At 43.1% G+C, this 26341-nt stretch overlaps 1 protein-coding gene across 3 annotated transcripts in view; it reads left to right on the top strand.

Annotated features, from left to right (window-relative positions):
* Positions 1 to 26341, top strand: part of RSU1 (Ras suppressor protein 1) — a 200959-nt gene that overhangs the window by 20671 nt on the left and 153947 nt on the right. For 2 of the 3 annotated variants that reach the window (XM_007081261.3, XM_042991149.1), the window contains exon 3: positions 18900 to 18950. The exons of the other annotated variant lie outside the window; for it this stretch is intronic. In XM_007081261.3, coding sequence (XP_007081323.1) covers positions 18900 to 18950 — 51 coding nt within the window. The remainder of the gene's footprint in view (positions 1 to 18899; positions 18951 to 26341) is intronic. 3 annotated transcript variants of the gene reach the window in all.

Genomic DNA, 26341 nt, shown 5'->3' with positions numbered 1-26341 from the left:
GGCATCCTTGTCTTGCTCCTGATTTTAGAAGAAAAGCTTTCAGATTTTCACCATTGAGTATGTTTTCTGTGGGTTTGTCATACATGGGTCTTTATTATGTTGAGGTATATTCCCTCTATTTCCATTTTGTTGAGTTTTTATCATAAGTAGATGTTGAGTTTTGATAAATGGTTTTTCTTTGTCTATTGAGATAGGATTTTTATCCTTTGTTTTGTTAATGTATATCTCAATTAATTTGCAAATACTGAACCATCCTTGCATCCCTAGACTAAATCTCATTTGACGTTGGTGTATGATCCATTTACTGTGTTTTGAATTTGGTTTGGTAACATTTTGTTGAGGATTTTGGATCTGTGTTCATCAGGGTTATCAGCTCGTGATTTTCTTTTGCTGTAATGTCTTTCTTTGTCTGGTTTGGTTAGGGTAATACTGGCTTTGTAAAATGAATTTACAAGCATTTCTTCTCTTTGGCTTTTTGGAATAGTTTGAGAAGGATAGGTATTAACTCTTTTTTCAATGTTTGATAAAATTTACCTGTGAAGTTGTTTGATCCTGGACTTTGGTTTTGGGGAGTTTTTTGATGACCAATACAGTTTTGTAACTAGCTCTTGGTCTGTTCAGATTTCCTATCTCTTTTTTTTTTTTAACTTTTTTTTTTAATGTTTTATTTATTTTTGACAGAGAGAGAGAGAGAGAGCATGGGCAGGGGGAGGGGCAGAGAGAGGGGGAGACACAGAATCTGAAGCAGGTTCCAGGCTCTGAGCTGTCAGCACAGAACCGGACCTGGGGCTTGAACTCATAGGCTGCGAGATCATGACCTGAGGCAAAGTCGGAGGCTCAACTGACTGAGCCACCCGGAAGCCCCTTCTATCTCTTTCTAATTCAGTCTTTGAATCTTGTGTATTTCTTGTGTATTTTTGAAGCTTGTGTATTTATCCATTTCTTCTAGGCTGACAAATTTGTTGACATATATCTATTCATAGTAGTCTTTTGCAATGATATTTTATTTCTGTGATATTGTTGTAACTTTCTCTTTGACTTCTGATTTTATTTATTTATTTGGGCCCTCTCTTTTTTTTTTCTTGATGATTCTGGCCAGAGGCCTTATCACTTTTGTTTATCTTTTCAAAAACCAGCTCTTAGTTTTACTGATATTTTCTATTTCTTTGGTCCCTGTTTCCTATATTTGTACTCTGATCTTTATTATTTTCTTCCTTATACTAACTTTGGGCTTTGTTTGTTGTTTTCCTAGTTCCTGTAGATGTAAGGTTAGATTGTTTATTTGAGATTTTTCTTGTTTCTTGAGGTGCGTCTGTATATTAGGTACTATGGGCACCTATAAACTTCGCTCTTAGAACTCCTTTGCTATGTTCCATAGATTTTTGCCATGTTTCCATTTCCATTTTTGGATTTCCTCTTGAGATCTTTGTGACCCATTGTTTGTTTAGTAGCATGTTTATCCTTCATGTGTTTGCTTTTTCCAGTTCTTTTCTTGTAATTGATTTCTAGCTTTACACTGTTGTGTTTTGAAAAGATGCTTGATACAATTTTAGTCTTCTTAAATTTACTAAGACTCATTTTGTGGGTTAACATGTGATCTGTCCTGGAGAATGTGCCATTTGCACTTGAAAAGAATGTGTGTTCTGCTGTTTTTTGATGGATTATTCTATACGTATCTGGTAAGTCCATCTGATCTAATGTTGTTTAAGGCCACTGTGTCCTTACGGATTTTCTGCCTGGGTGATCTATCCATTGATGTAAGTGGAGTGTTAAAGTCCACTATGATTATTACTGTCAGTTTTTCCCTTTATGTCTGTCAGTTATTTGCTCTATATGTTTAGGTGCTGCTATGTTAGGTGCCTAGATATTTACAATTGTCCAATTCTTGTTGGATTCGTCCCTTTCTCATTATGTAATGCCCTTCTTTGTGTCTTGCTGCAGACTTTGTTTTAAAGTCTGTTTTGCCTAAGTATCGCTGCCCATGCTTTTCCTTGCATTTCCGTTTGCATGGAATATTTTTTTCTATTCTTTTCAGTCTGTGTGTATCTTTAAGTCTTAAATGAGCCTTTTGTAGGCAGCATATATCAATGGGTCTTTTTTTTCTTTAAATCCGTCCAGTCACCTTGTCTTTTGACTGGAGCATTTAGTCTATTTACAGTTAATTTCTGATAGGTATGTACTTATTGCCATTTTGTTTCATTGTTTTCTAGTTGTTTCCTAGTTCTTTTCCTTCTTTTGCTCTCTTCCCTTGAGATTTGATACTTTCCTTAGTGTTAACAGTTTGGATTCTTTTCTGTTTGTGTACCTGGTAAAGGTTTTGGTTTGTGGTCACTATGAGGTCTGTATATAACATCCTATGTATACACCCCAAGTATTTTAAGTTGATGGTTGTGTAAGTTGGAACACATTCTGAAAGCACTACGTTTTTAAACGCCCCCCCCCCACCAGATTTTCTTTTTGATACCGTATTTTACATTTAAAATTTTTGTGGACTCTTAACCAATAATTGTAGATACAGCTGATTTTACAACTTCTGTCTTTTACCACAAGCTTTATAAGTGGTTGATCCACTGCCATTATTATACATTTGCTTTTACCAGTGAGGTTTTTTTCTTTCATAATTTTCTTAATTCTTGTTATGGCCTTTTCTTTTTCCCTTTAACGTTTTTTGTAAGACTGGTTTAGTGATGTCGAACTCCTTTAAATTCTGTTTTTCTGGGAAGCTCTTTCTCTCTCCTTGAATTCTTGAATTCTGAATGATAACCTGGTCAGGTAGAATATTTAGGTTTTTTCGTTTCAGCACTTTGACTATATCATGGTACTTCCTTCTGGCCTGCAAATTTTCTGCTGAAAAATCAGCCCATGGCCTAATAGGGTTTCCCTTGTAAGTAACTTTTTGCTTCTCTCTTGAAGCTCTCTTAATATTTTCTGTTTATCTTTATTCATGACATTTTAATTAGTTTCTTGATCTGAATCTCTTTGGGTTCATCTTGTTTGGGACTGTCTGTGATCCCTGGACCTGGATATCTGTTTGCTTTCCTAGGCTAGGGGAATTTTCAGCAATTATTTCTTCAGATAAGTTTTCTTGCCCTTTCCCTCGGTCTACTTCTGGGATCCTTATAATGCAATGTTATGTGCATGATGTTGCACAGAGGTCTCTTAATCTCTTCTCTTTAATTTTTTGTTTTTTCTTCTTGCTCTTCAGTGTGGGTGATTTCTACTACCCTGCCTTCTGGGTCACTGATGTGTGCTTTTGCATCCTCTATTCTGCTGTTGTATTTTTCACTTCCATGATTGTATTCTTCAGCTCTGAATGGTTCTTTTTTTGTATTTCATGCCTTTCCCTTAAAATTCTCAGTGTTTATCCATTTTTCTCCCGAGTTTGATGGTTTTCTTTATGACCATCATTTTGAACTCTTTATGAGGTAGATGGTTTATCTTCCTTGTGTATAGTTCTTCTTCCAAGATTTTGTCTTATTCTTTCATTTGGAACCTATTCTTCTGTCTCCTCATTTTGCCTGACTCTGTTTCTCTGTGGTGCGACAATCACTTATGGCTCCCTGTTTGAAGAAGTGGCTTTATGTAGAAGATGACATGTTGGGTACAGAAGTGCAGTCTCCTTGGTTACCAGACCCAGGCTTTCCTAGGATATCCTCTGTGTGGGTTTTGTGTATCCCCCTGTTATGTCTGGACTATGACTGCCATGGGCATGCTGTTTAGGGGTTTCCTCCCAGTGTGGCTGGTGGTGAGGCCACTGGTCGGCATGGTTGGGATCCCCACCCTGAGTGGCAACCACTTTGGGTGGGGCAGTGGTTCAGGCTGAGGCCACTTGCTGGGTGTAGCAGGTTGAGAACCATTTTGAAGGGGTACCTGGTGGGTTAGTGGGACTGGTCTGTTGGGAAATGCCAAGGGAGAGTAAGTTGTGCTAGCAAGGTGGATGGATAGTATCAGAAATGGCACCCACCAGTGCTGGGCTGGCTAGGCAGAAGGAGGGTAAGAAAAATGGTACCCTCCCAGTACTTTCATCCCTGGAGAAAATTCCTATAGATCCCTGTTTCTCCAGCATACCCCTTAAAATTAGGCATAAATCTTCACACCTGGCTCAGGTACTTTTCACACTGCTGCTCCTGTGCTGGATCTTGGAGCAAATGAGTTTGTGTATGGTTCTTTGAAGGACTGAGTCTTGGTTTCCTGTAGCCCGCTAGCTCTCCCAGAGTTAAGCCCTCCTGATTGGCAAAGCAAGACATTATGGGGACTTGTCTCCCCAGTGCAGATTCCCAGGGAGAGGGTGCCTGATGTGGGTCTTGAACTTCTTGCTGCTCGGGAAGGATGTGATATCCCTCCTGCCTGTGGGTTGCTGTGTCAGGGTGTGGGTCCCAACCAGACCAGATCCCTGCTACTCCCTCCCTTCCCATTGTGGTTTTCCCCTTATATCTGTAGCTGTAGAATGGCTGGTAATTCTGGTAATCCTCATGTCATTCTCAGAGTTGCTCTGTATGTAATTGTAGCCTTGTTGTGTCCATTGGAGTTGACAGGCCCAGAATCCTCCTACTCTGCCATCTTGGTCGTCCTCCTCCGTCTTTATTTCTGGGATATTTTTTTCTTTTATTTTCAGTTCTTTCTTGAGTTCTGATCTTTCATTCCTGAGTTTTCCCAATTCTGGTTTATGTCATTTCTTGTCTCATATAATTTTTTAAAATGTGTTTTCCCTTGTTTTGAAAGAGTAGATAACAGTTTTGATCTGTTTTCTGGGCACAACTTTCTGGTTGGTGGGCTTTCATTATCGATAAGGATGGATGGTATTCTACCTCTTATTTTCTTTTTTCTCCTACTGACTTCATTGGATTTGCTCTTGGTACTATTATGCTGCTCATTTTTATGAGATGTTTTTGTGATCTTTCAGAGGGAGACATGGTACTGGATAGATTTTCTAACATCCCAGAGCTCTCTCTTCTTTTGCTGTCACGTAGTGGTAAAAATATAGTAGCTTGCTTTTGATAACGACCTGACCCAGTTCCCCTCTGCACTTGTATCTGAACCTCCTCTGTCCTTGGTATTGATTCTCAGTGATGTCAATTTCACTTTGGATCCCCAGCTATGATGGGGCACCAGTTACAATGTGGAAGGACTTTCGCCCACCATTAAGCAATTCTTTCTAGTACCAGTTGGATGTCCTGCAATTCAACTCCGTTCTGATGTTATTCACGTGAGATGGTATTAGATCCCATAGGTGAAGGGCTCAGTCCTGTAAGACTGCCTCCTGCCCCTTCCCAGTTCAGATTCCAGTTGCATGTCCAGATTGTCACCAGTGCTAGTGACCAACTGGAGATCAATAAGAGGTTACAGAGAACCCCTCTTATTTCAAGTAATTTACTAGAGTGGCTCTAAGGACTCAGAGAAAGGTTTTACTTACTAAATCACTGGTTTATTATAAAACGATGCAACTCAGGAAGAGCCAGATAGAAGAGATGTATAGGGCCGGTTATGATGAAAGGAAAGGGGTGCAGAACTTCCACGTTCTCTGTAGGAGCATCACTCCCCACAAATACCCACATGTTCACCCGCTTGGAAGCTCTCTGAACCCCACCTTCGTGGTTTTTATGGAGGCTTCGTGACATAGGCATGATTGATAAAATCATTGACCATTGGTGATTGATTCAACCTCCAGTTCCCTTCCCGCCCCTGGAGGTCAATGGGGTAAGACTCTAATCACATAGTTGGATCCACTGGCAACCACACCCAGTCTTAGGCGCTTCCCAAAAGTCACCTCATTAACATAAAAAAAGTCTTTGTAGCTTTTATAGCTTAAGAAATTGCTAGGATTTTAACACCTGTTCCAGAAAGGGGAGGAAGACCAAATAAGTACTTATTATAAATCATAATATTACACTGGTTCCCTTTTTTTTCCCTGTCTTGGTTAATTTTGAATATAGGCTTGTCCTGGAAGGTAGTGCTGGGTGATCAGGTCACAGGGGCTGGGCTTGTCCTGTCCAGTCAGGTCTTACAGGCCCTCCTTTGTTGCAGTGGACAGACCCTCCCCAATTTTGGCTGCTTCCCTTAGATTGTTGCACTGCCCTTTCTAGTGAACTTGGTTAGTTCTTGTGTTCCCAGGCTTGTTAGGTTCCCTGTTGCCGGTCTCTGCTTTCATCACAGATGCTGATGTCATGTTGGTCTTGTGGGGTGTTTGTTCTGACCCACTTGTATGTGGGAATTTTGGGGGTTACTTTATCTTCTAGTTTTGTTGTAAATTATGTCCTTAGATTTTTTTTAATGTTTATTAATTTTTTTTTTTTTTTAAAGAGAAAGCGTGCACGTGCGCTAATGGGAGAGGGGCAGAGAAAGAGGGAGGGGGAGAATCCCAGTCAGGCTCTGGCTGTCAGCACACAGCCGGACTCCAGGCTCAATGTCACGAACCACGAGATGGTGACCTTAGCCAAAATCAAGAGTGGACGCTTAACCAACTGAGCCACCCAGGTGCTCCTGTCCTTGGGTTTTTTATTGCTGTCTGTTCTCTATTCTTATGTGGGGATCAAGATTCCTAAAATGTGCTGCCAGGCTTCTGCCATCTCCCAAGAACACACACTGTGTTCTTAAATCTGGCAGGCTCCAGGCCTTGATCGCTCGGCTTTCTGTCCTACTGCGGACGGGCACCTACCTGTGTCTTCCAGCCTGCGCTCTGGGAGCCTGAGCTTTGGAGTCTCCCAGCTTGTCCACCTCCCATGGCTTGTTCTGTAACACAGATGTGGCTGTTGTGCGGGTTTCTGAAGTTTTCACTGTGGGAGGGGAAATGGTGATTATCTGGAGTCAGTGGCTAAGCTGCATGCACAGAAGACCCACCGAAAAGTTGGTGGGTGGCTTAAAGTGCGGAAAAAGTGCGTCCCTTTCACAGCACAGTCCAAGACATGCGCTTCTCGGTCAGTGGGCATCTCTCTTCCTTGTGACATCCAGGGATCTCCGTTCTTTTCCATTCCTTTCTCTGCCACCTGGGGTATCATCCTCATCTGCTTATTCAGAGCTAGGTGGCCAGCAGGTCACCTAGGTCTTAGCTTGGTAGGAGAGCAGACCCTCAGGTTCCCTTGGGAAGAGCCCACAGACATGTACCTGTTCTGAAACTTGTACCTGTTAGAGTCCTCAGTAGGGGTCATGAGGATATTAACACCAGAATTCTTACATGTTGCTGATGGGTAAAAGCCTGTGCTGCTTTTACTTGAAAGTCCGTTTTACTAGATAGAAAGACTCACAGTTTCTTTTCCTGGAGTATTGTAAACATGTTACTGTTTTCTTCTGACAAAAAGCATTGCTTTCCGCAGGTCTGCTGGTAGTCTTTTTTTCTACGTAAACGCTTAGTCCTTCTTAGGTGCTGAAAAGACTGTTTTCCTTTAAGTTCAGGTGTATTAGTTTCCTGTGGCTGCTGTAATGAATTATCACAGACTGGATGGTTTAAGACAGCAGGGATTGGTTTTCTTCTAATTCTGGAGGCCAGAAGTCCAAAAGTCAGGGTGTGCAAAGCCACACTCCCTCCTCGGGGCTCTCGGGGACCGTCTGTTCCTTGCCTCGGGAGGGAAGGCTGGACAGTGGCTTCTTAGTCAGGAGCCCAGCATCCTGCTCCAGAGCCGTTACAGCGCAGGTGAGGGAGCACGGGCTTCCGTGGGCAAGGGGGCCGTAGAGAGGTCCTCTCACACCTGGCCCTGTCTGCCATCCTTTCTGTTTCACTTAGAGTCTTAGACCTTGTGTGCCAAGAGAGATTCGTTGTTGCAGTGCTTCCTCTTTGGGTATATTTCGACACCCTGAGGATTGATCTAAGGAGAGAGTGTCATGTCCTGGCTCAGCACATGGACTTTGGAGGCATGGTCTTAGTCAATTATCCCAGTGTTGCTATTTATTACTAACGTGTCCTGAGAAAGAGCTCACGGCGTCCCCATGCCTCAGTTTTGTCAGTGGGGAAATGGGAAACCTACCACGCTGTTCCTTGAATGAAAGTCGGTGTCTGTGTAGTGCCCGGTGCGGAGTTGGTGGCCGTTACGGTCAGTAATTAGGAAATGGTGTGTGTGGCAAGCTGAGGCTCGGGCATTTGGGAAGATCTCATTGTGTGAGCTCCGGTGGGGCAGGAAGTTTGGGGGTGAAGAGGTGAACGGTCTTGGGGGTGATGGGCGCAGGGGAGGGTGTGGTGGCGTCCCCTGGAACACATCCACTGGCCGGATCCGTGTATGGAGAGGGCGGAGGCAGATGGAAAGGTGCATCGGAGCAGGAGTGTGGGGAGACATGACGAGCCAGGGGGAGGTCTAGGGAGATGCTGTAGCGGGTCACAGGAGACAGGCCCAGGTTTGAGCGTGGGTCTGTCCCGGAGACTGACTGCCAGGACTGGCCCTTACTACACTCGGAGGTCCGCGTCTGACGATGTGGAGAGAGAGGCTGAACGCCAGGAGTGAAAATAAGATGAACCGGCACGAGACCAAATCGAGTCTTGTATGAGTGAGAGCAGGTGGCACAGGGTCCTCAAGTGTTTGGTGGCCGGCAGGACTAGAGCTCCAGCTCGGGGAACCACATGGCTCTTGTGTAGGCAGGAGGGGTAGGACTCCAGCTCGTCCTGCTTCTGAAGGGGACTTGCCTTTGCAGGGAGACGTGGGGCTTTGGGGGTGGAGTAAGACGTGTGGACAGAGATGGCAGTGGAAGCCGAGAACCAGAGAAATGAGGAAATAGCAACGTCTGCCGTCGCACCCTGGAAAGGAAAAAAAATACCTGTGCCCTACCTCCCTGTTTATCCGCAGGGACACATGGAGGTTGAGACTGCGCCATGGTGGGGGCTCCTGGGTGGCTCAGTCGGTCGGGTGTCCGACTTTGGCTCAGGTCGTGATCTCATGGTTCGTGGGTTCGAGCCCCGTGTCAGGCTCTGTGCTGACAGCTCGGAGCCCGGAGGCTGCTTCGGATTCTGTCCCTGGCGCTCTCTGCCCCTCCCCCTCTTGTGCTCTGTCTCTAAATAAACATCAAAAAAAAAAAAAATTAAAAAAGGAAAAAAAAGAATGCACCATGTTGTCTGAAATGGAGAAAGCACACATATTTGATACTGTTGGTGTCTTGGTCTTTTTAAAGTTTTTATTTACATTCCAGTTATTTAATGTACAGTGTTGTATTAGCTTCAGGGGTACAAGAGAGCGATTCAGCACTTCTGAACAACCCCCGGTGCTCATCACAAGTGCGCTCCTTGATCCCCATCACCTGTTTCACCCATGCCCCCCACCCACCTCCCCTCTGGTCCCCATCAGTGTGTTCTCTAGCGAAGACTGTGTTTCTTGGTTTGCCTCGTTTGTTTTGTTTCTTAAATTTCACATATGAGTGAAACCATATGGTGTTTGTCTTTCTCTGACTTCGTTTGCTTGGCATCATGCTCTCCAGCTCCATCATATTACTGTCAATGGCAAGATGTCATTCTTTCTTACGGCTGAATAATATTCCATTGTGCCCGTGTGCCACATCTTTAGCCGTTCGTCAGACACTTGGACTGTTTCCGTAATATGGCTCTTAGAGACAATGCTGCTCTAAACATCGAGGTGCATGTATCCCTTCGAATTAGTATTTTTGTTTTCTTTGGGTGAATACTTAGTAGTGCAATGGCTGGACTATGTGGTCGTTCTGTTGCTAACTTTTTGAGGAACCTCCGTACTGTTTTCCAGAGTGGCTGCACCAGTTTGCATTCCCACCAGCAGTGTAAGAGGGTTCCCCTTTCTCCAGATCCTCACCAACACCCGTTGTTTCTTGTGGTGTTGATTTTAACCATTCTTGATTTTGGTAAAAAACGAACCTATGAATTAAGCTGCTTTTTTTTTTTTTTTTTTTTTTTTTTAAATCTTTCGAATGTCTTAAAAATGTTGAACAGTTGGCCTCTTGTTGACGTTTATTTGCTTTATTTGGCCAATAAAAACCAGAGTGAAAATTAATCAGCTTTTAGTTTGGAAACAACTTTTGAAGGGTTGTCTCTGCTGATGAGCTCTGAAACCATGGCAGAGCTATTTAACCGCCCTCTGCCTCATTTTTCTGATCTAAAATTGGGAGGGAGGTGATTAATAACAGTACTAGCATGTAGGGTCGCTGTGAGGCACGGATGAGGTGGTACAGTTCCCAGGATGGTACCAGCTACCTCTCAAGCATTTGGCAAACCTGGGCTATTGTAGTCACTCCCTTATTTTGTTTTAACAGTTTTGATGCTATTAAAGTGCCCAGCATAGCACATTGATGTAGTAAGCATTACATAAATACTAGTTCATTCTTATCTCCACTCTTGCTTCTTTCACAGAGTCCCATAATTTAATTCAGCCTTTCATTTTCAAGATGAGAAGTTTGCACCTTAGAAAATTCCAGTGATTTTCTCAGGATCTCGTGGCAGTACGATTTGGATGTCACACTGCTTGAATTTGGTTATTCTTTGCTTTGAGTCCCTTCATGTAACTGTCATATTTTTTTATTCAGGATGATAGAACAGAGTTTTCCATTCACGTTTATACTTTTTATTATGGTTTGGAATTTCCACCGTCTTGGAAAGAAGCAGCTCAGGGTGGAATCTGAAGACCTCAGTTGTCGTCTTAGTTCCAAGTCCGGTGGTCGGTGGGACACCCGAAAAACCACTTGGCCGCTGTGGGCCGCAGTTTCCTTACCTAGAAAATGGGAGGGGCTTCAGCATTTTGATTTCTAGGATGCTGTAACTGACTTCTAAAGCTGCACCTGTTTTTCGTTACACCAATAACGTGGTTTATGCTAAAAAAAGTAGTGTAGATTGTAACACCACTCAGGTAGGTAGGTAGGTGGATGCAGAATAAAATTGAGTCTGGACCGTGAAGATTTTACCAACCCTGAAAAAATTTTCAAGCCTTTCCCTTTTCACGGGACTTTCAAATCAGCTTATCTCCTTTATGGCACTTACATTCCACAATGTGGCCTCGTGTTCTCTTGCATCCCCTTCTTATTACAGAGTAATCTTGTCGAGGGCAGTCAGTGTGCCCCACTCACATGCTGTCCCTGTCACACTGCCTAAGTTCGGTCCTGCAAAACAGTTGCAGTTCACTGAGCATGTGTTAATACGGCCCTCCTTACACCTCAGGAGCAATTAATGACTGCACACCCTAGGTGACTTGGCCTATTTTTCTCTTGGATTCTCCCAGCCATCTTCAGAAGTACAGATTTTCTTTGTATTTTTTTCCTGAAGGGGAGACTGGGAGGTGGTGCGTTTGAACAGGAATGGTGTGGCCTCCACTTTTTTAATCACGCAGTGACTCGGGACTAGTATCTCTTGACTTAATGTCCCAATGGGCAGAAAGCCCCCAATCAGTGACCTGCTCACGGGAGTTCTCAACACCTGTGAATTCTTTGGTCACGTACATTCATTTGCTTTCCTGTTGAATGAAAGGGCAGTTTAATTACAGTTGTTAGACCCGTTATCTGCAAATAGTATAATTTAGTCAAGCAGCTTCAGAACCTTGCTACCGGAGAGTTTTCAACTCACTTTCAATAATTAGTTGTGAAATAAGGGAAAGCTTTCATATCCTGGTGATATTTTTTTTTTTTTTTTAGGTTTTTAGTTATGAGCAATATTCAGAAAAAAAATGTTTTTATGATTCTGGGTGTGTTGATGAATATGATATTTGTATTATATCTTAGTATTGAACATTTTATTTTCTGCCTTCACTCTGATATATTGGCAAAAGCTGCATATTTAAGAAGATCCGATCTGTATCTTACTACCAGGGGTGAAATAATTTCAGCCATGCGACACAGGCAGGCATTTTAATCATGCATCACGGAGACGCAGAACCCAAATTGGTCAGCATTGCTTTCGGATGCTGACATCTGGCTGGCTTCCACATCCCTTTGGAGTCTCCGAATCAGGGTTATTTAGGGCTGTGGCTGTTTCCAGCCTACTGGGGAGCCAAAGTGGAAAAACCATTTGAACCATCCTATATTTCAAGTTCAAATCAATTCTTTTTTGGCCTACAACTTTGGGGGGAATTGAATTAATGGAGGGCACTATTTGTGATCTAATCTGTCATTGCACAGAATTTGAATCATGCCCCGAGAGTTGCCAAACAAGGCCGCCCTCTTTGAACATCCAGAAGTATGGTAGTTTTTCAAACATGGAGGTCTTTACCTCCACAAGAACTGTCAGAAAGGGGTAAACCATTTGCTCTCTGGTGATAGCAGTGTCTCTCTGACTTCTTCCCTTTGGGACGCAGTCTCTGAGGTAAACTGGGAATTCCAGTCCAATTTCTGTCACCAGTTAAGAACCTTTTATTTGAAATCCAGAGGTGGCCAATTCTGACCTATAGCAAGATAGCGGAATCCTTCAGGTCCCATATCATATTGCGTGTTTTCAGGTCTCCTTCCCTGTGGTTCACGCTGGCTTTGTTTTTTCCCTCTGGATGGAAATGCCATTCTGTGAAGTTACAACTTTGTCCCTTCTCTGAAGGGCTACCAGAGGAAACATTTGCCTTCTCATTTGCCGAATAGAAAACGTAGAGACAATTTCCAGTGGGCCCATCACTGTGTTATGTTAGGTTATTTTGAAAACAAGGCTGTAATGTCATCTTATGGTGCTGTGGATCTCATCAAGTGGTTTTTTTCTTATGCTGCCTACTTTATGCTGAGAGAAGGAAAAAGCCAAACTGATTTTGTTTTTTCTTATATATTTTTAAATGTTTATTTTTGAGAGAGAGACAGAGTGAGACAGAGCACTAGTGGGGGAGGGGCAGAGAGAGAGGGAGACACAGAATATGAAGCAGGCCCCAGGCTCTGAGCTGTCAGCACAGAGCCCGATGCAGCATTCAGACTCACAAACCGCGAGATCGTGACCTGAGCCGAAGTCGGGTGCTTAACCAACTGAGCCACCCAGGTGCCCCCAAACTGATTATAAATAATAATAATAATAATGATAATATCTGCTTCCATGTGTTATCTAGAAATTACGATTCTTTTCCTAGGAATATTTAGTTCTTTGAGTTTTCTGGATTGATTCCATTAAAATACTGGCTGTCCCATCCAGTCCTGTACTTTGCCTGTTTTCCATCCGTTTGCTCAGGGAAACCTGGGATGGCATCCATAACCTCCTGTTTCTGGGTCCTGCAGGTATACCCTCTGCCCTAAAGCATTTTTGGATGTGTCACCCCATAATAAGTAACACCTCTTTCTCAACTACCCTTTGTCCTTTTTAATCTGCTACTCTTGTGTCGCTGTTCCTTTCATAGCCTCCATTTTAGCATTTTGGGGCATGTTCTGTGTCCCCTAAAGTGAGAAACTACGTAGTTTGCCATCCAAACCGGGACAGTTTCGAGAGGGGCAGTCCGCATAATCCAACACGTCCCCAGACTCAGCAGGACGCATAGCCGATGGTACTTCGTAGAGAATGTCCAAGGTAGAGCCTGTTAGCATTCTGAGTGTGCTGAGTGCCTGAATGAGTCCTTGATTATATTTCTTGTGAAATTATTTAACCGGCCGGTTCCTTTTTGAGCATTTTCCTGCTGATTCCATTCTTGGCTGGAAAATAAATAGTCATAAATCACGTGTCCAGTGCCAGCAACCTCACCCATCCCTCCTTCCTCCACTAATACCTCCTTCACAACAATTTTGTTTCCCACTGTTCGTTCTGGCCTGAAGAACATTATTCACCCAAGTGCCATTTCTAAAGGCTAGAGGCAGAATGATGGGCAAGACACCGCAGGCTTTAACTGTGTATGTCAACACACTTTGTAGTCATCTGGTTGATTTTTGAAATATATTCTGCTTTGAAAATGCCTAGGCAAGGCATAGTCTAATACTGCTTGAGGAATTTTAATAACAGTTTGTTCGTCCTGTTCTGGTGCTGCTCATGCTTGATGGGTTGTGGCTAGTGGGACCGCTAAAGTATGTTATTCACACGGTGAAAGATCTCCTAGTGTGTGATTAAGATTTGCAAGGTAGGTCGGTGGGTACAACCTGCTTCCATTTTCCCAATGTATTTGACCATGGCGGCTTTTGTGCTTTTAAATAATCTATTCTATTTTGGTAGACCCTTTCTCCCTTCTTTTTTAACAGCACAGTTTCTATACAAGACTCACAATGAGCTCACCATTGCCAAGTGGAGGGGAGTGGCGGACTGTATAAATACGTTTGTCGCAACTCGGTCTTTGCCTGTTCCAGGCTTTGTGATTGATTTTGTGATTCTGATTCTGTCCAACTTAACTGCCCTCCCCGCATACCCGGCCTGGAGTCCTTTGTTGCCCTAAATATTTTCTCAAAGACCTTTTATTAGCTTGCTCTTTACTGCTCTAATTCCCCCCCAACCCCCCCCTCCACCTACTTTAACACGTAGCTCTGTCCCAATAGCACGAGAGAAAAAGTATGTCCTCGCGATGCTATCAGGTGAAGCCACAACTGCATTTCTCTTTATTAAACCAGAAAAAAGAACTTGTAAACTTTGTCACTTTCTCTCCTGCTAAATGCTTGCTGAAGGGACGTGAGGAAATGATTGAAAAGAATCCGCTTTCCCTAACTAAACCTTCCATTGTGAATGGTGGCTGGGAGAAAGAGCCGAAAAAGTTTTTTTCTAATTAGTTGTGATATTTTAGGAAACATTAAGACAGGAAGAGATGGGAGATTGTTCATTTTCCTTTGTAATCAGGATTGATTCCTGTGGCGCTCAAGAGGAGTGGTCTGCTAGTATGTGAGGCTGCTCGTTGTCTGCTGGTTTCAGTTTGCCCCATCTTCTGCCCCTGATTTTTAGCTGCCACAAGGTCACCTGGAACATAAGACTACGTTTCTCTGCCTCCCTTGCAGCGAGGCCTCACCGTATTACAAAATTGTGATTAATTGCTTGCAAGTCAAAGTACCATGTGCAGCTTCCTAGAAGTATTGAGAAGGAGGAAGCCTTCTTTTTTTCTGTCTTCCTGAGAGGGATGCAGACTGGATGGCTTAGCTCAGGCAGCCATCTTGAACCATGAGGTGGGAGCCATGTGTTGGGAATGGTTGAGCAAGGTCCCTGATGTTTTCCTGCTCAGCACACACAGGATCGCCTGTGAGTGAGTGAGAGACAAACCCCCGTTGTGTGTACTCTTTGTTATTTGTGGCCTGCTGTCACATGAAGGTGACCGTAATCTTAACCTGTACATCTATAAATTTTTTTCATCTGGTTTGGTGTGAGGGTAGCTGTTTGAGATTCTCCTCCCCCCCCCCCCATATCAGACTGTATACCTCAGATCAAGGAATGCTTCATTGGTAGACAAGGAATCTTGACTTTTAAAATGTGCAAGATGTTTTGCACTGTTTAAAATCTTAAACATCATGGGAGAAGCCACCACTGTGACTCTTTTGAAAAACCATGAAAATGCTCGTCTCCTCCCCCATTGCCTTTCTCTTCCCCCTTCTTAATGTTTCAATCCTAAAACCAGTCAGTGGGACAGAAAAAGAGAGGTGGTTGGGGTCAGGAGGGCCTGGTGGCCTAGAACGGGGTGTGGGAACCTGTGCGGGGAGAGGTGAGCATCTGTGTAGGTGGGGGAGCCTGGCCCGTGAGGTTCCAGCCCAAGCAGGAGAAGGAGCGTGTCGCTGTGGAGGAACAGGTGAGCAGGGGAGTCTGAGCAGAGTGCAAAGCAAAGGTGTCCCAGAAGGAGGGAGGGAGGTAGGAGAGATTGGTTACTGCATTGGTTCTTGAGTTGGATAGTGGAAAGGACACCAATTCCACAGAGGCTCTTCACCTAAGGAGTTAATAAAGGCACAGGATACGGCTTACCAGGTGTGAGAAAGCATTGGTGAACATCTGGGGCCTCAGCGGCTCACTGGGTTTGCTTCCCAGAGTCGTTTCTTAGTTGCTCAGGACCTTGCTCTCCAGATTTATGAACCATCAAGACGTGAGTGAGGAATCAGTGTTTGAGGAGAGCCTGGGCAGAAATGTCCAGCAATGTCTCTTATGCCCAACTGGGCATGTACCTCGTAGCCAGGCATAAGCCATCAGCCTCCGTATCCCTAAACAGTGTAAACAAGCTGGCCCTGGGGGTTTCAAGTTTAAGCTGAACGTTGTACATCTCTAACTACTCTGTTTGTCCCGATCTTGACCAAGCATCAGAACCAGATTTCCGGGTCCCCCTGCAAATACGCATAGAGCCGTCCCCGCCCAGCTGTCACAGAATTCCATTTCATGCAGTTATATATAGGCTTATTGATTACATGGTAAGTAGGTTAGAGATAATGGAAGCCAGGGTGCTCATGTTAGAGAAGGGAATTACAAATATGGAAAGGGAAAAAGCTAGAGTGAACCGAATGATGTTGTATTAGAATTGCATGTATTGTTGTGAACTCAAGGTTTTGAATAGTGAATCGGTATAGATCGTGTGTGTGTGTGTGTGTGCGCGCGCGCATGTGTATGTCCATGTGTATGCGTGTGCAAGCTCTGTCCACTGAGAGGAGCTGAGAATACTGAGCCCCAAATAGCAGTGAGCACATCTGGTGTTCAGATTGTGTCTTATAAATACCATTTTCCACAAAAAGGACCCAGAGCTCATTAGAGAAATGGTGATTTCAGGGCTGTGGCAGAAAAAGGACAAGATGATCCGGGATATCGTGTGCCCGCAAGCAGGGAGGTGTTCAGGGAGCAATGGAGACCTGTCACAAGGACAGCAGCCAGCTTGGATGGGCTCCCTCTGGCCAAATCAGACAATCTGAACACTGACACGAATAATAACAATAGATAATAATCCATTGACTGCAATAGGGAATCACAAAGCTCTACAAAAATAAAGAAGTACATTGCAGTGTCTCAACAGCAACACTGTTGACATTTGGGCTGGATGATCCTGAGCAGTTAAAACCCTGCTCCGCCCAACTGTTTTTGCAGGAGCGCCCACACTGTTTTTTAGCTCTGGACATTCCTGCAAGGCAGTGGGCTGCCTTGTGCCTCGTAGGACGCTTAGAAGCGTCCTGGCCCCTGCCCTCAAGACGCCTCTGCTTTAGACCAGTGCTGTCCTAATACGGATGCAGTGAGAGCCACATGGGAAAGTTTAGGTTCTTAGTGGCCATGGTTGTTAGAATCAGAAATGTTCCAGACATTGCCAGACGTACCGTGAGGGTAAGGATTATCCTGGTGGGGGAACATGAAATATGTGGAACAGGAAATGTGAAACATGAAGTACTCTCCCTTCCTCTCCCCTTTATTAATTACAAAGGGGAAAAGAATACATTTTCAGTGGAGAAGCCTGGCAGGCAGAAGTGATCCAGGGAAGATCATCAGTGACAGGACGGACTGAAATCGTGTGCCACCTGATAGGAAGAAGAGCACAGCATTTCTTCGACGCTCCTGCCAAAGATGCTTAACCTAAATCTAAGAACAGATGACAAAGCTGCCCGGAGGACATAGTGTAGAATAACTTGGCCTGCAGCCTTCACAGTTGCCAAGCTCATGAAAGTCCAGGAGAGAGAAATGCAGGCGACAGGTGACCTAAGAGGGCCGGCAGCTGCGTGCAACGGGATCCTGAACCGGATTGCTTTCTCTAGAACAAATGATTGGGACATTTGGTGGAGACAGGTGAGGGCCAACGATTAGGCGATTCCGACGGGTGACAGGAAGTCCTTGGCCTGGGTGGCTGTGCTGTGGTTTGCCATAGGATGTCATCGTACGAATACTCCGAGCTTATGGGGCATCGGGCCCGTGGCGTAGTCTCTAAAGGTTCAGGGCAGGAAAATAGGTCTCTGTACTGCATTTTGAATTTCCTATAACTTTCTGAGGACTGAAAAAAAAAAATACAAGTTATGGTCAGGAGTGATCTATTCATTTTCTTGCAGGCATGCTAAGACTTTGCTTGAGAAACATTTTTGTCTTCTTCTTAGGGAAGAAATTCTGCATTAATACAATAATGTTCTTAGAGAAAGAATATTGGAAAGATGCCTAAATCTGTTTGCTTATTATGTATAATGTGTATTTAAAACATATGCTGGTCATCCTGTGGAGCTTTAGAACCCAAAATGGAAGGCAGGTCACTTTTCTTCTTGGACTTTTTTTTTTTTCTCTCCTGGTGGATCTGTGTGTATTTTCTTTCTTTATGGTTGGAAAACCTTCTTTTAATCAAGTCTATTCTTGTTTAGTTTAAAACTTCACAATACTATATGAAACTGGCGAACAATGTGCAGGGGCTTGGCAACATCAACCAAAATAATTTCAGAGGATTTTTTTTAATATGTTAGTAACTTGATAGCGTGTAGAAGAATTTCTGGGTTGCCAATGGACATAGATGAAGTACTGTGCTACCTGTTTATTGTGACATGATCTTTCTGTCTTCACATGATTCAAAAAAATTTTAAGTTTATTTATCTTGAGAGAGAGAGAGAGAGAGAGAGAGAGAGAGAGAACATGAGCAGGGGAGGAGCAGAGAGAGAGACAGAATCCCAAGCAGGCTCTGTGCTGATAGCACGGATGCAGGGTTCGAACTCATGAACCGTGAGATCATGCCCTAAGCAGAAATCAAGAGTTGGACACTTAACTGACTGAGCCACCCAGGCGCCCCTGATGTTCGTTTGAGTACAGGTAAGGCATTGTGCCTCTCCAGGCTCTGGGGACCCTTCTTCTGACTGGCACACGTTATTGAGATGGATGCCTCAGGCTAGGCCAGCAGAACAGTTCGCCTAGCAAAGCCAGTCGGCCCTCGTAATGTTTGATCCTGTGACATCAATCTCGTTAGCTCTAACTTGCTGTGCTAATTGCCGTGTTAATTGTATAACTTTTCTTAATTTGGCTTAACATTTAACAGTGTTACATGAAGGCTTGCTTCCATTTTTGTGAGTGGTAGCATTTCAACCCGTGAAAATAATTTAACGCTTTACCTTGTAGGAGTGTGGGGATAATTCGTGTACATTTACTGACTGTTATTTTTTTGTTTTTTTGTTTTTTTTTACAGTCTCCTTATCCCACATCACACAACTGGTCCTCAGCCATAACAAGCTAACAAGTGAGTTAACTTTATCGTTTGTTAGACACTTTCTGACTTTGAGGTAATATTGTGATACTGTAGATTCTTTTGTTTCCTTTGAAGACACTCATGACAGATGATATTTGGGGAAACCTAAAATCGTTTTTGGTGACACTATGATACATGAGCATATTGTCCTGTATTTTGTGCTTTTTTGAGAATTCTCGCCTAACCTGTGTAAACTGAAGACAGAATGACATTGCTTCTCTGGAAATGGTCCCATTCAGGGGTGGTAAGTGCTACAGCGATCTGAATGGCCAGGAGATTCGTTAGTATTTCATGAAAAAAAAGTACTCCAAAATAATAATGTAAGAGTTCTTGGCTTTCTCTGTACTTCTCCTGAAAAGGGGAATAATTAACTGTTGTGATACTTTTCTTCTCTGATCAAAGGGGGGGAAACCCACAAAATTGTAGAAGTTCTATCAATCTGCATCTGTATTTTTCACATTTTGAGTCTGGTCCCCAAGAGGAATTCCCTGGGGGCATGGGTGGTGTCATGGCCTGGTTAACCTAGAGGACATTTGATAGCTATTTTTATGACAATACCTCATGTGAGTGATAATGGGCCATTTTATTCTTAGAGCTGTGCCTTTAAAGATTGTAATGACAGGGACCCACTCTCCTTTCTCATTCCTAATTGACTGTCACTTCCTTGTGCTTGCCATACTTCCTGCAGACTTGAATGATTCTCTAATCATGTGGTGAGAATTTGTTAGGGAGCTTTCTGAGTCCCATGAAATTGAGCTGGGTGTCATGTTGAGGGATTTGTGTCGTGAATCTGTGTGTGTGTGGGTGCATTATATAGTGCTCGAGACATTGTCATTGAGCTGTTGATTATTGAGAATTAAGAAGGCAGTTAAGGCCCCTCATGTGCAGGAAGCAGGCAGATTAGTTCCTTTTCAGCAAAAAGCACATATTTGTAAGGCCAAGGCAGAGTGGCACAATGGTCACCTTTGAGTAATGGTGGTTATAGAAGCTGAAAGTTATGGCTCCAAGTCTCATGTGACCTTTTTTTTTTTTTAAAGTTCATTTATTTATTTTTGAGAGAGAGAGAGAGAGCGAGAGAGAGCACATCCCAAGCAGGCTCCACACTGTCAGTGCAGAGCCTGAGATGGGGGCTCAAACCCCCAAACCGTGAGATCATGACCTGAGCTGAAATCAAGAGTTGGACGCTTAACCGACTAGCTGATATGCTGGCATTTTCATGGGTTTCAAAACAAACAGTCCAGCTGTCCACTGAGACCATGGTCCTAGTTTAGAGGGTACTGCAGTTTTATCTTGAAAGGTGGACCGTGTAACCCCTGAATTCCCCAAGACTGCGTGAGAAGTTCCTGAAGCTGTTGCACAATTCACAAAAATAGCTAATTGCCAAGGTTCCCGTGGTTAGATTTGCATCATCAGTAGAGCGAAAAGAGTTTACATTTAAATGCTTTGTTCCTATTACATCATTAATTTATCTGTTCTTTAAAAAAGAAAAAGAAAGAAAGAAAGAAAGAGAAACCTTTCAGGTGTTTTGAGATTTTTTTCAGTTGTAGTTCATTTCTTTTTACATGTCCACAAAGACAGAAATCTTAGATGGGTGAATCTGTTTCTTTCTCCAGGCATCTAAGACAAGATGAATTTAGAGAGGCATAAACATGGAGTTAAATTGTATCTCTTAAAAACATTGACTGTGAATGGATTCAGACTTCAGATTTCTTCCTTCCCTGCTTTTTGTTTTTTGTTCTTTTTTTTCCCCCCATGTGAGACACTCTTGACCTAATCCAGTAAACTCTAATTAATCGTCTTGGTAAATTCTGTTTCAAGCCATTGTGTGCAGTGTCAGTGACACTCGATCTGTTCCACTAAGGTCAAATTAGCATCCTTTACTATTTTTCTGGCATTTAAATGAATGACTTCGCTATGGTTTTTCCAGTATTTATAGTAAATATGTCCATTTGATGGAAATATAAATATGCATGAAATCTAAGAGGCTGAGCACACCCTCCTGTCACTTTGTATTGTAATCAGTGTCTTTCACTTTCTGTGTTTTTTAATAGGACCTGGCTGACATTGCTACATTAAAGCCAGTGGGACACGAAAGATAAACCGCTCAGCCCCGCTTTTATCTTGCAAAAGTAGTGGTGTTTTTCTCTGAGTCTGCCAGTTACGCTGTTGTTTGACATTTCCACCTGTGTACTTAGCGAATGAGTGACGGGCTTGCACAGACCGGGACCCCGATTTGGGGACACCGTGTGATGCTGGAGTCAGTGTCTGCAGAGCCATCAGGGACCGTATGGCATCAAATGGACTTCTTTCCCTGTTGGTGGTTTTGACATCGACGGGTCCTATCCACGTGGTCCAAGTGAGGCCACGGGAAGCTGGGCGTGGTCAGTCACATGATCCTTTCGTTCGCCCGAGATTCTGTAGTTTTCCCTATCTGAGTTCACAAAGAATACTTACAAATTGTCAAGCCAGTCGCTATGAGAGGTTCATCATGATTACAGCATCACTATTTAAATTTGAGCCGGGAGAACTGGGGCAGCGTGGACAGGTTTTGGTAGAGTCCGGGGGCTCACCCTGCCTGAAACAACTCTCCTAGATGGGAGCGTCTCCCTGACACGTTCAGAAGAAAGGCAGAGCAATGAGTGAGTCTTTTCCCTTCTTCCCTTTTGCTCTGATCGGGCAGGTGCTAGCTGGGAGCCCAGCACAGGTTCTTCGTGGCCCAGGGAGACTGGTTTCAGAGTGAAGATGAGGTTATGGCACCAGGCTGCCCCTTCTGAAACCGCATTCGTGCTGTGATAGCAAGCACCCCTGGGGGAAGGTGCAGTTCGCCTGATTTTCAGAACCCGCCCTCATCTGGCCCGTCCTCCTCCAGCCAGTGTGTCCTCCTCCAGTGCGGCAGATGGATGGGGGGTCGGTCTCTCCCCTGGCCGGCCCTGCCTCTGCACCTGTGCCACCTTGCCTCTTCTCTTCCACTCTGCGCGGACTTGCCTCCTCATCCTCTGCCCGAGGCTCCCCTGACTGCCCTGGGCAGTGGGAAATCTCTCTTCCCCAGACTCCTGTTGTTCACAGACCCTTACACCAGTGTGGCCCCGCTTGTCCTTCTCTGCTTGATATTTATTCCCTCTCTCCAGACAGATCGGAAGTTTTCTCCAAAGTGGGGACCGTTCGTTTCTTACTTTGACACTTGTCACCCAGCACGTGGTGGCTTGCCAGCAGTTGCCTGTGTCAAGCAATAATGATTGATAGTGGGGAACAGTAGGTGACAGGGAGGTCCTGACAGGAGACAGCTGGCCTGAGGTCAAGCAGTCTGTGTCCAAACTGCACGGTGTCAGGACTAAGTGGGATGGGGACTTGAGTCGATGTGGCCCCCACACACACTCTGTTTCTTACTCGTGGGTTCGTGTGACACCTACTGGACTACGAGTGCCCTAGAGGAGCGTTATCTGGGACACCTGGGTGTCCACGCTCTTGATTTCAGCTCAGGTCGTCGTGATCTCACGTTTTGTGAAATTTGGCCCCGCATCAGGCTCTGTGCCCACAGTGTGGAAGCCTGCTTAGGACTCTCTCTCCCCCTCTGCTCCTCCCCTGCTCATTCTTGCTCTCTGTCAAAATAAATAAACTTATTAAAAAAAAAAAAAAAAGCATTACCTTATGTCCTGGAAATTGATGTCCTTATCGCGTTCCTAGTCATAGGGACCCTTCTTGGTTGAGGAATGAGGTGCTGGGAGGGCGCCCCTCAGGTGCATCTAAGAATCCACAGGTGGGAACACTGGCGCTGATGTTAGGAGGAAGCAAGGGCACACCTTCCCCCAGAGGCCCCCCTGGACTCGGCTGTCACTTCTCAGGAGGGCGTCCTTTTGCTCTTACGGATGTGACAGCTTCTGGGCCTCTTCCTCTAACACTTAAAGGTGGTTTTCTATGTTTAAGGGCCTAGGTTACTTACTGATTCCTTCACTGAGGTAATTGCATTATCATTTCCTTGAGCTGAGGAGCCCTGTCTGATGCTGTTTTGTATCTACCCTCAGAAAAGTACCAAAAGCATGGTGAACATCAGATGCTGGGCCCTCAGTTAATGCTGGTTGATTAATGGATTGGCAGGTGATGAGTTGTGCTTTGTGCTAAGTCAGAGCAGACACATGACATACCCAAGGGCTTGCCAGCTCTCCGTGTGTTGGAAGAAGGGAACGTAGCGGTGATTTCAAAGGCTGTTTCCTGTGCGTCTGTCCCTCTGTTCCAGTCCTTGTCTTTGTCATTACTCTGCTTTTTAAGTCAGTGTAAGCTGAGTCTTTTTATTTGGCTCCATAATCTCATACCTGGTTTTTATGGTGGTTTGGAAGCGTTAGCTTTGTAAGTGCTTTTTGTTTTCTACTTGTTTTCAGTCTTAGAATTTCATTTTGAGGCTGTCATTTTAGGACTTTTCCACCAGAGGTCACTGTTGAGATATGTATTTTTTTCCCCCCCAGGTCTTTTGCCCAAAGATTAAAAACCAAATTTGTGTTGTCAGATTAAATTTTTTGCAGGCTGTTCTGCTGTGTCCAGTAGGGTATGTTGCTGTTGCCATTTACGTGGTGCAGCTTGTGCCATAATTGAGGTAGATCCCTCTAAGGATATATGTTATTTTTTTGTTTTGCTCCTGTAATTATCGTTCAGTCTCAACATACTATTTTTTAGTGTTTATTATGGCTGCTTTCTCAAGCTACGAAGTTTTCTTCTTTACGTCGGAAGAATTTTATCGCCTTCTGTAGTATTTTGTATTTGGCACATGTGAGATTTTATTCCTGGGGAAGAAAGTTTAAAATATGTATATGTGTAACCAGATTTTAATAACCATGTATTTTTTCAAATGTAAAGCTACAGAATAAATTCTTAATCTTGATAATCTCCAAACATTTGAACAGATGACTATAGGCATGTATTATTTTTCTCGAATCTGCCAAATCTGAGACATTAAAAGAGATCACAGTTCTTTAAATATTTTCTTCCCTAATAGAAGTTTTAATTAAAATGACTTTCTTTGATCTGAATCAAAAAGAGAAAAACAACTATGTAAAACTCAGGGAAATGTGCATTTTGTGTGTACTTTAACAGATTTTTCTACTAAACACCACTGTGTCGGGAAGGATGCTATGCTTTATGAAATGAATTACACTCTGAGTCAGTGATAAAACAATTTCTGGGCATAATTTTTTAACATGAAGCTTTTCTTAATTTTACAAACAATTTTATTTTTGTAGCAAAACCCACATACAGATATTGCTAGCACCTTGAATATGACAATAGTGTTTTATATTTTATGACTCATGCATTTTGAGGCTTAACTACTCATCATTTTGTGTAAGAAATGCAGAGGATATCATTTCACTGTGTGTAAACGTTGAACAGCCAGCTCTGTGTAAACCTTTCATGAGTGCAGGTCTCTGGATGTAACTGTTCACTTTTATACTTTGAACTCTGAACTGTCATATAAAACCTTTCCTTGAGCTTTTAGGAGTTTTGCCTGCAGTATGAGGCCTTAATGTGACCGTATCTTGTCATTTAATGTATCGGAAATGGCTAGTCAGGCAGTAAACCTAAGTTTTATGGTGAAACATGTTTTATTTTTTTTAACAGACTATTTCCTATTAGTTACAGCTTATGTATGAATTCGAAATTATAATGAATAAGAAGTACTAGGGTTTTTTTTTTTAGCTATTTCAATAATTTATAGAAGATAAGGTTTTAAATACGTAGAGGTTAATACGATGTTTTAAAATTTTATGTAGATATGTGTATTGATAAGATAGCTAAAGGTAAGTGTTGTTATAAATGAATTAAGTGGCATTTTCCACGTGAAAATAATGGCATAATTCTCAGAATATGCAGATCCAATTATATTGAAGAAAATGAAGCAGTTTTTTTAAAGCCTGATAAATTAAACCCTTTTCTCCAGAGCTCATAGATTGTTGAGATGAATGAGAAAAATTAACTGTCCCAACTCATAAGAATGACCTTCACCAGTGTGCAGCACCTTTCTGTTCTGAAGTCTCTAGTCAGTTCTTCTTCCATAGATTATTTGTCATGCCTTATGCAAAAGTTCTTGTGCATGGCTTGTATGAAATTAAATCGAGGGGAATATGCAAAATAAATCGTCTGTGTGTCATGAATTTATCTTGTGACAATGTCAAAACAGCTTGCTGTTTGCATTTTAAGAGAGTATAAATGTATTTATAATACAGAGGCTTTGATCAATAGCTTATTTTTTTTAATTAGTGCACATTTATCAGTTTGTTACTATGCCATCATTTGAATGATTGGATTTGGAGAACTACATACATAGTATCTTGGGGTCTAGCAGCTATTAATTAGACAGTATCTATCCGATGATACCGGTGGTTAGTTTACCATAAAAAAATTGACGTGCACTTGGGAGTTTGTCGTTCCTTTTGGTTCTAGTTAGTAAATGAGCCTGCAGGGTCATCATGCGGAAGAATCTGTTGCCCTTGTAGTCCGGGACCAGCCGAGTCTGAGGCCACTGGGTGAAGTTGGAGAAGCTGACTCTCAACGTGTCCTTAGTTCAGAGACGGTGACGCACGGATCCCGCACTACAAACTGATACGTTCCTATTCTAGGATCTCTTCTCTTGGGGTCCTACTCAGTGCTACAAGGAAGCCAGCTGAAGTGTAGTGTGTTAATCCTTCCACGGTCTATTTTTAAATGGAATGACTTCAGTTATGAGAATTTCAGAACGGTGGCAGGCTGTGGAGAAAATAAATGTGGGGGCAGTTTGGATCTGTCCTTTTGCAGGTCATAACTGGCCTGTCTGGGGAAGCTGATCTTGAAAAGCGTTTCGTTTTACTAAGACTCTCAAACACGATTGATTGAATAGCAAAAATTTATATCTAAATTATCTGTTGACTATTTCTCCTAAATTGTGTATGTGTGTGTGTGTGTGTGCACGCACATTCATGTGTGTACTATGGAGAAGGGTGGGAGAAGATATTCTAGGAGGTACATTTCATCGGTGTATATATTTTTTACAGACGTTCTTAATATTTCATAACTCACCAGCCTTTTCTAATAGGGTGAAACTGTGTCAATGGCCCCTAGAAAAATGCACATAGGTTTTGTGGATCCTATAAAAACCATCCATAAATTCTTTAGGGGTGCATGTAACTCAGATTTAGAAACCCTAGAGTAGGGGAAAGATAACAGTATATTTGCACTGTAGATATACTGGTGCTATTTCTTAGAGATATTTGCTGGAAAATTGTACAAAACTTTAAAAAGATGACTTTCTTTTTTTTTTAAATAATTTTTTAAAAACTTTTATTCATTTTTGATAGGGAGAGACAGAGTGACAGCAGGGGAGGGTCAGAGAGAGAGGTAGACACAGAATCCGAAGCAGG

The sequence above is a fragment of the Panthera tigris genome, chromosome B4 (assembly GCF_018350195.1).
Source record: "Panthera tigris isolate Pti1 chromosome B4, P.tigris_Pti1_mat1.1, whole genome shotgun sequence".
Lineage (NCBI taxonomy): Eukaryota > Metazoa > Chordata > Mammalia > Carnivora > Felidae > Panthera > Panthera tigris.
Note: the sequence above shows the minus strand (reverse complement) of the source record. Positions and strands in the feature narration are given on the sequence as shown.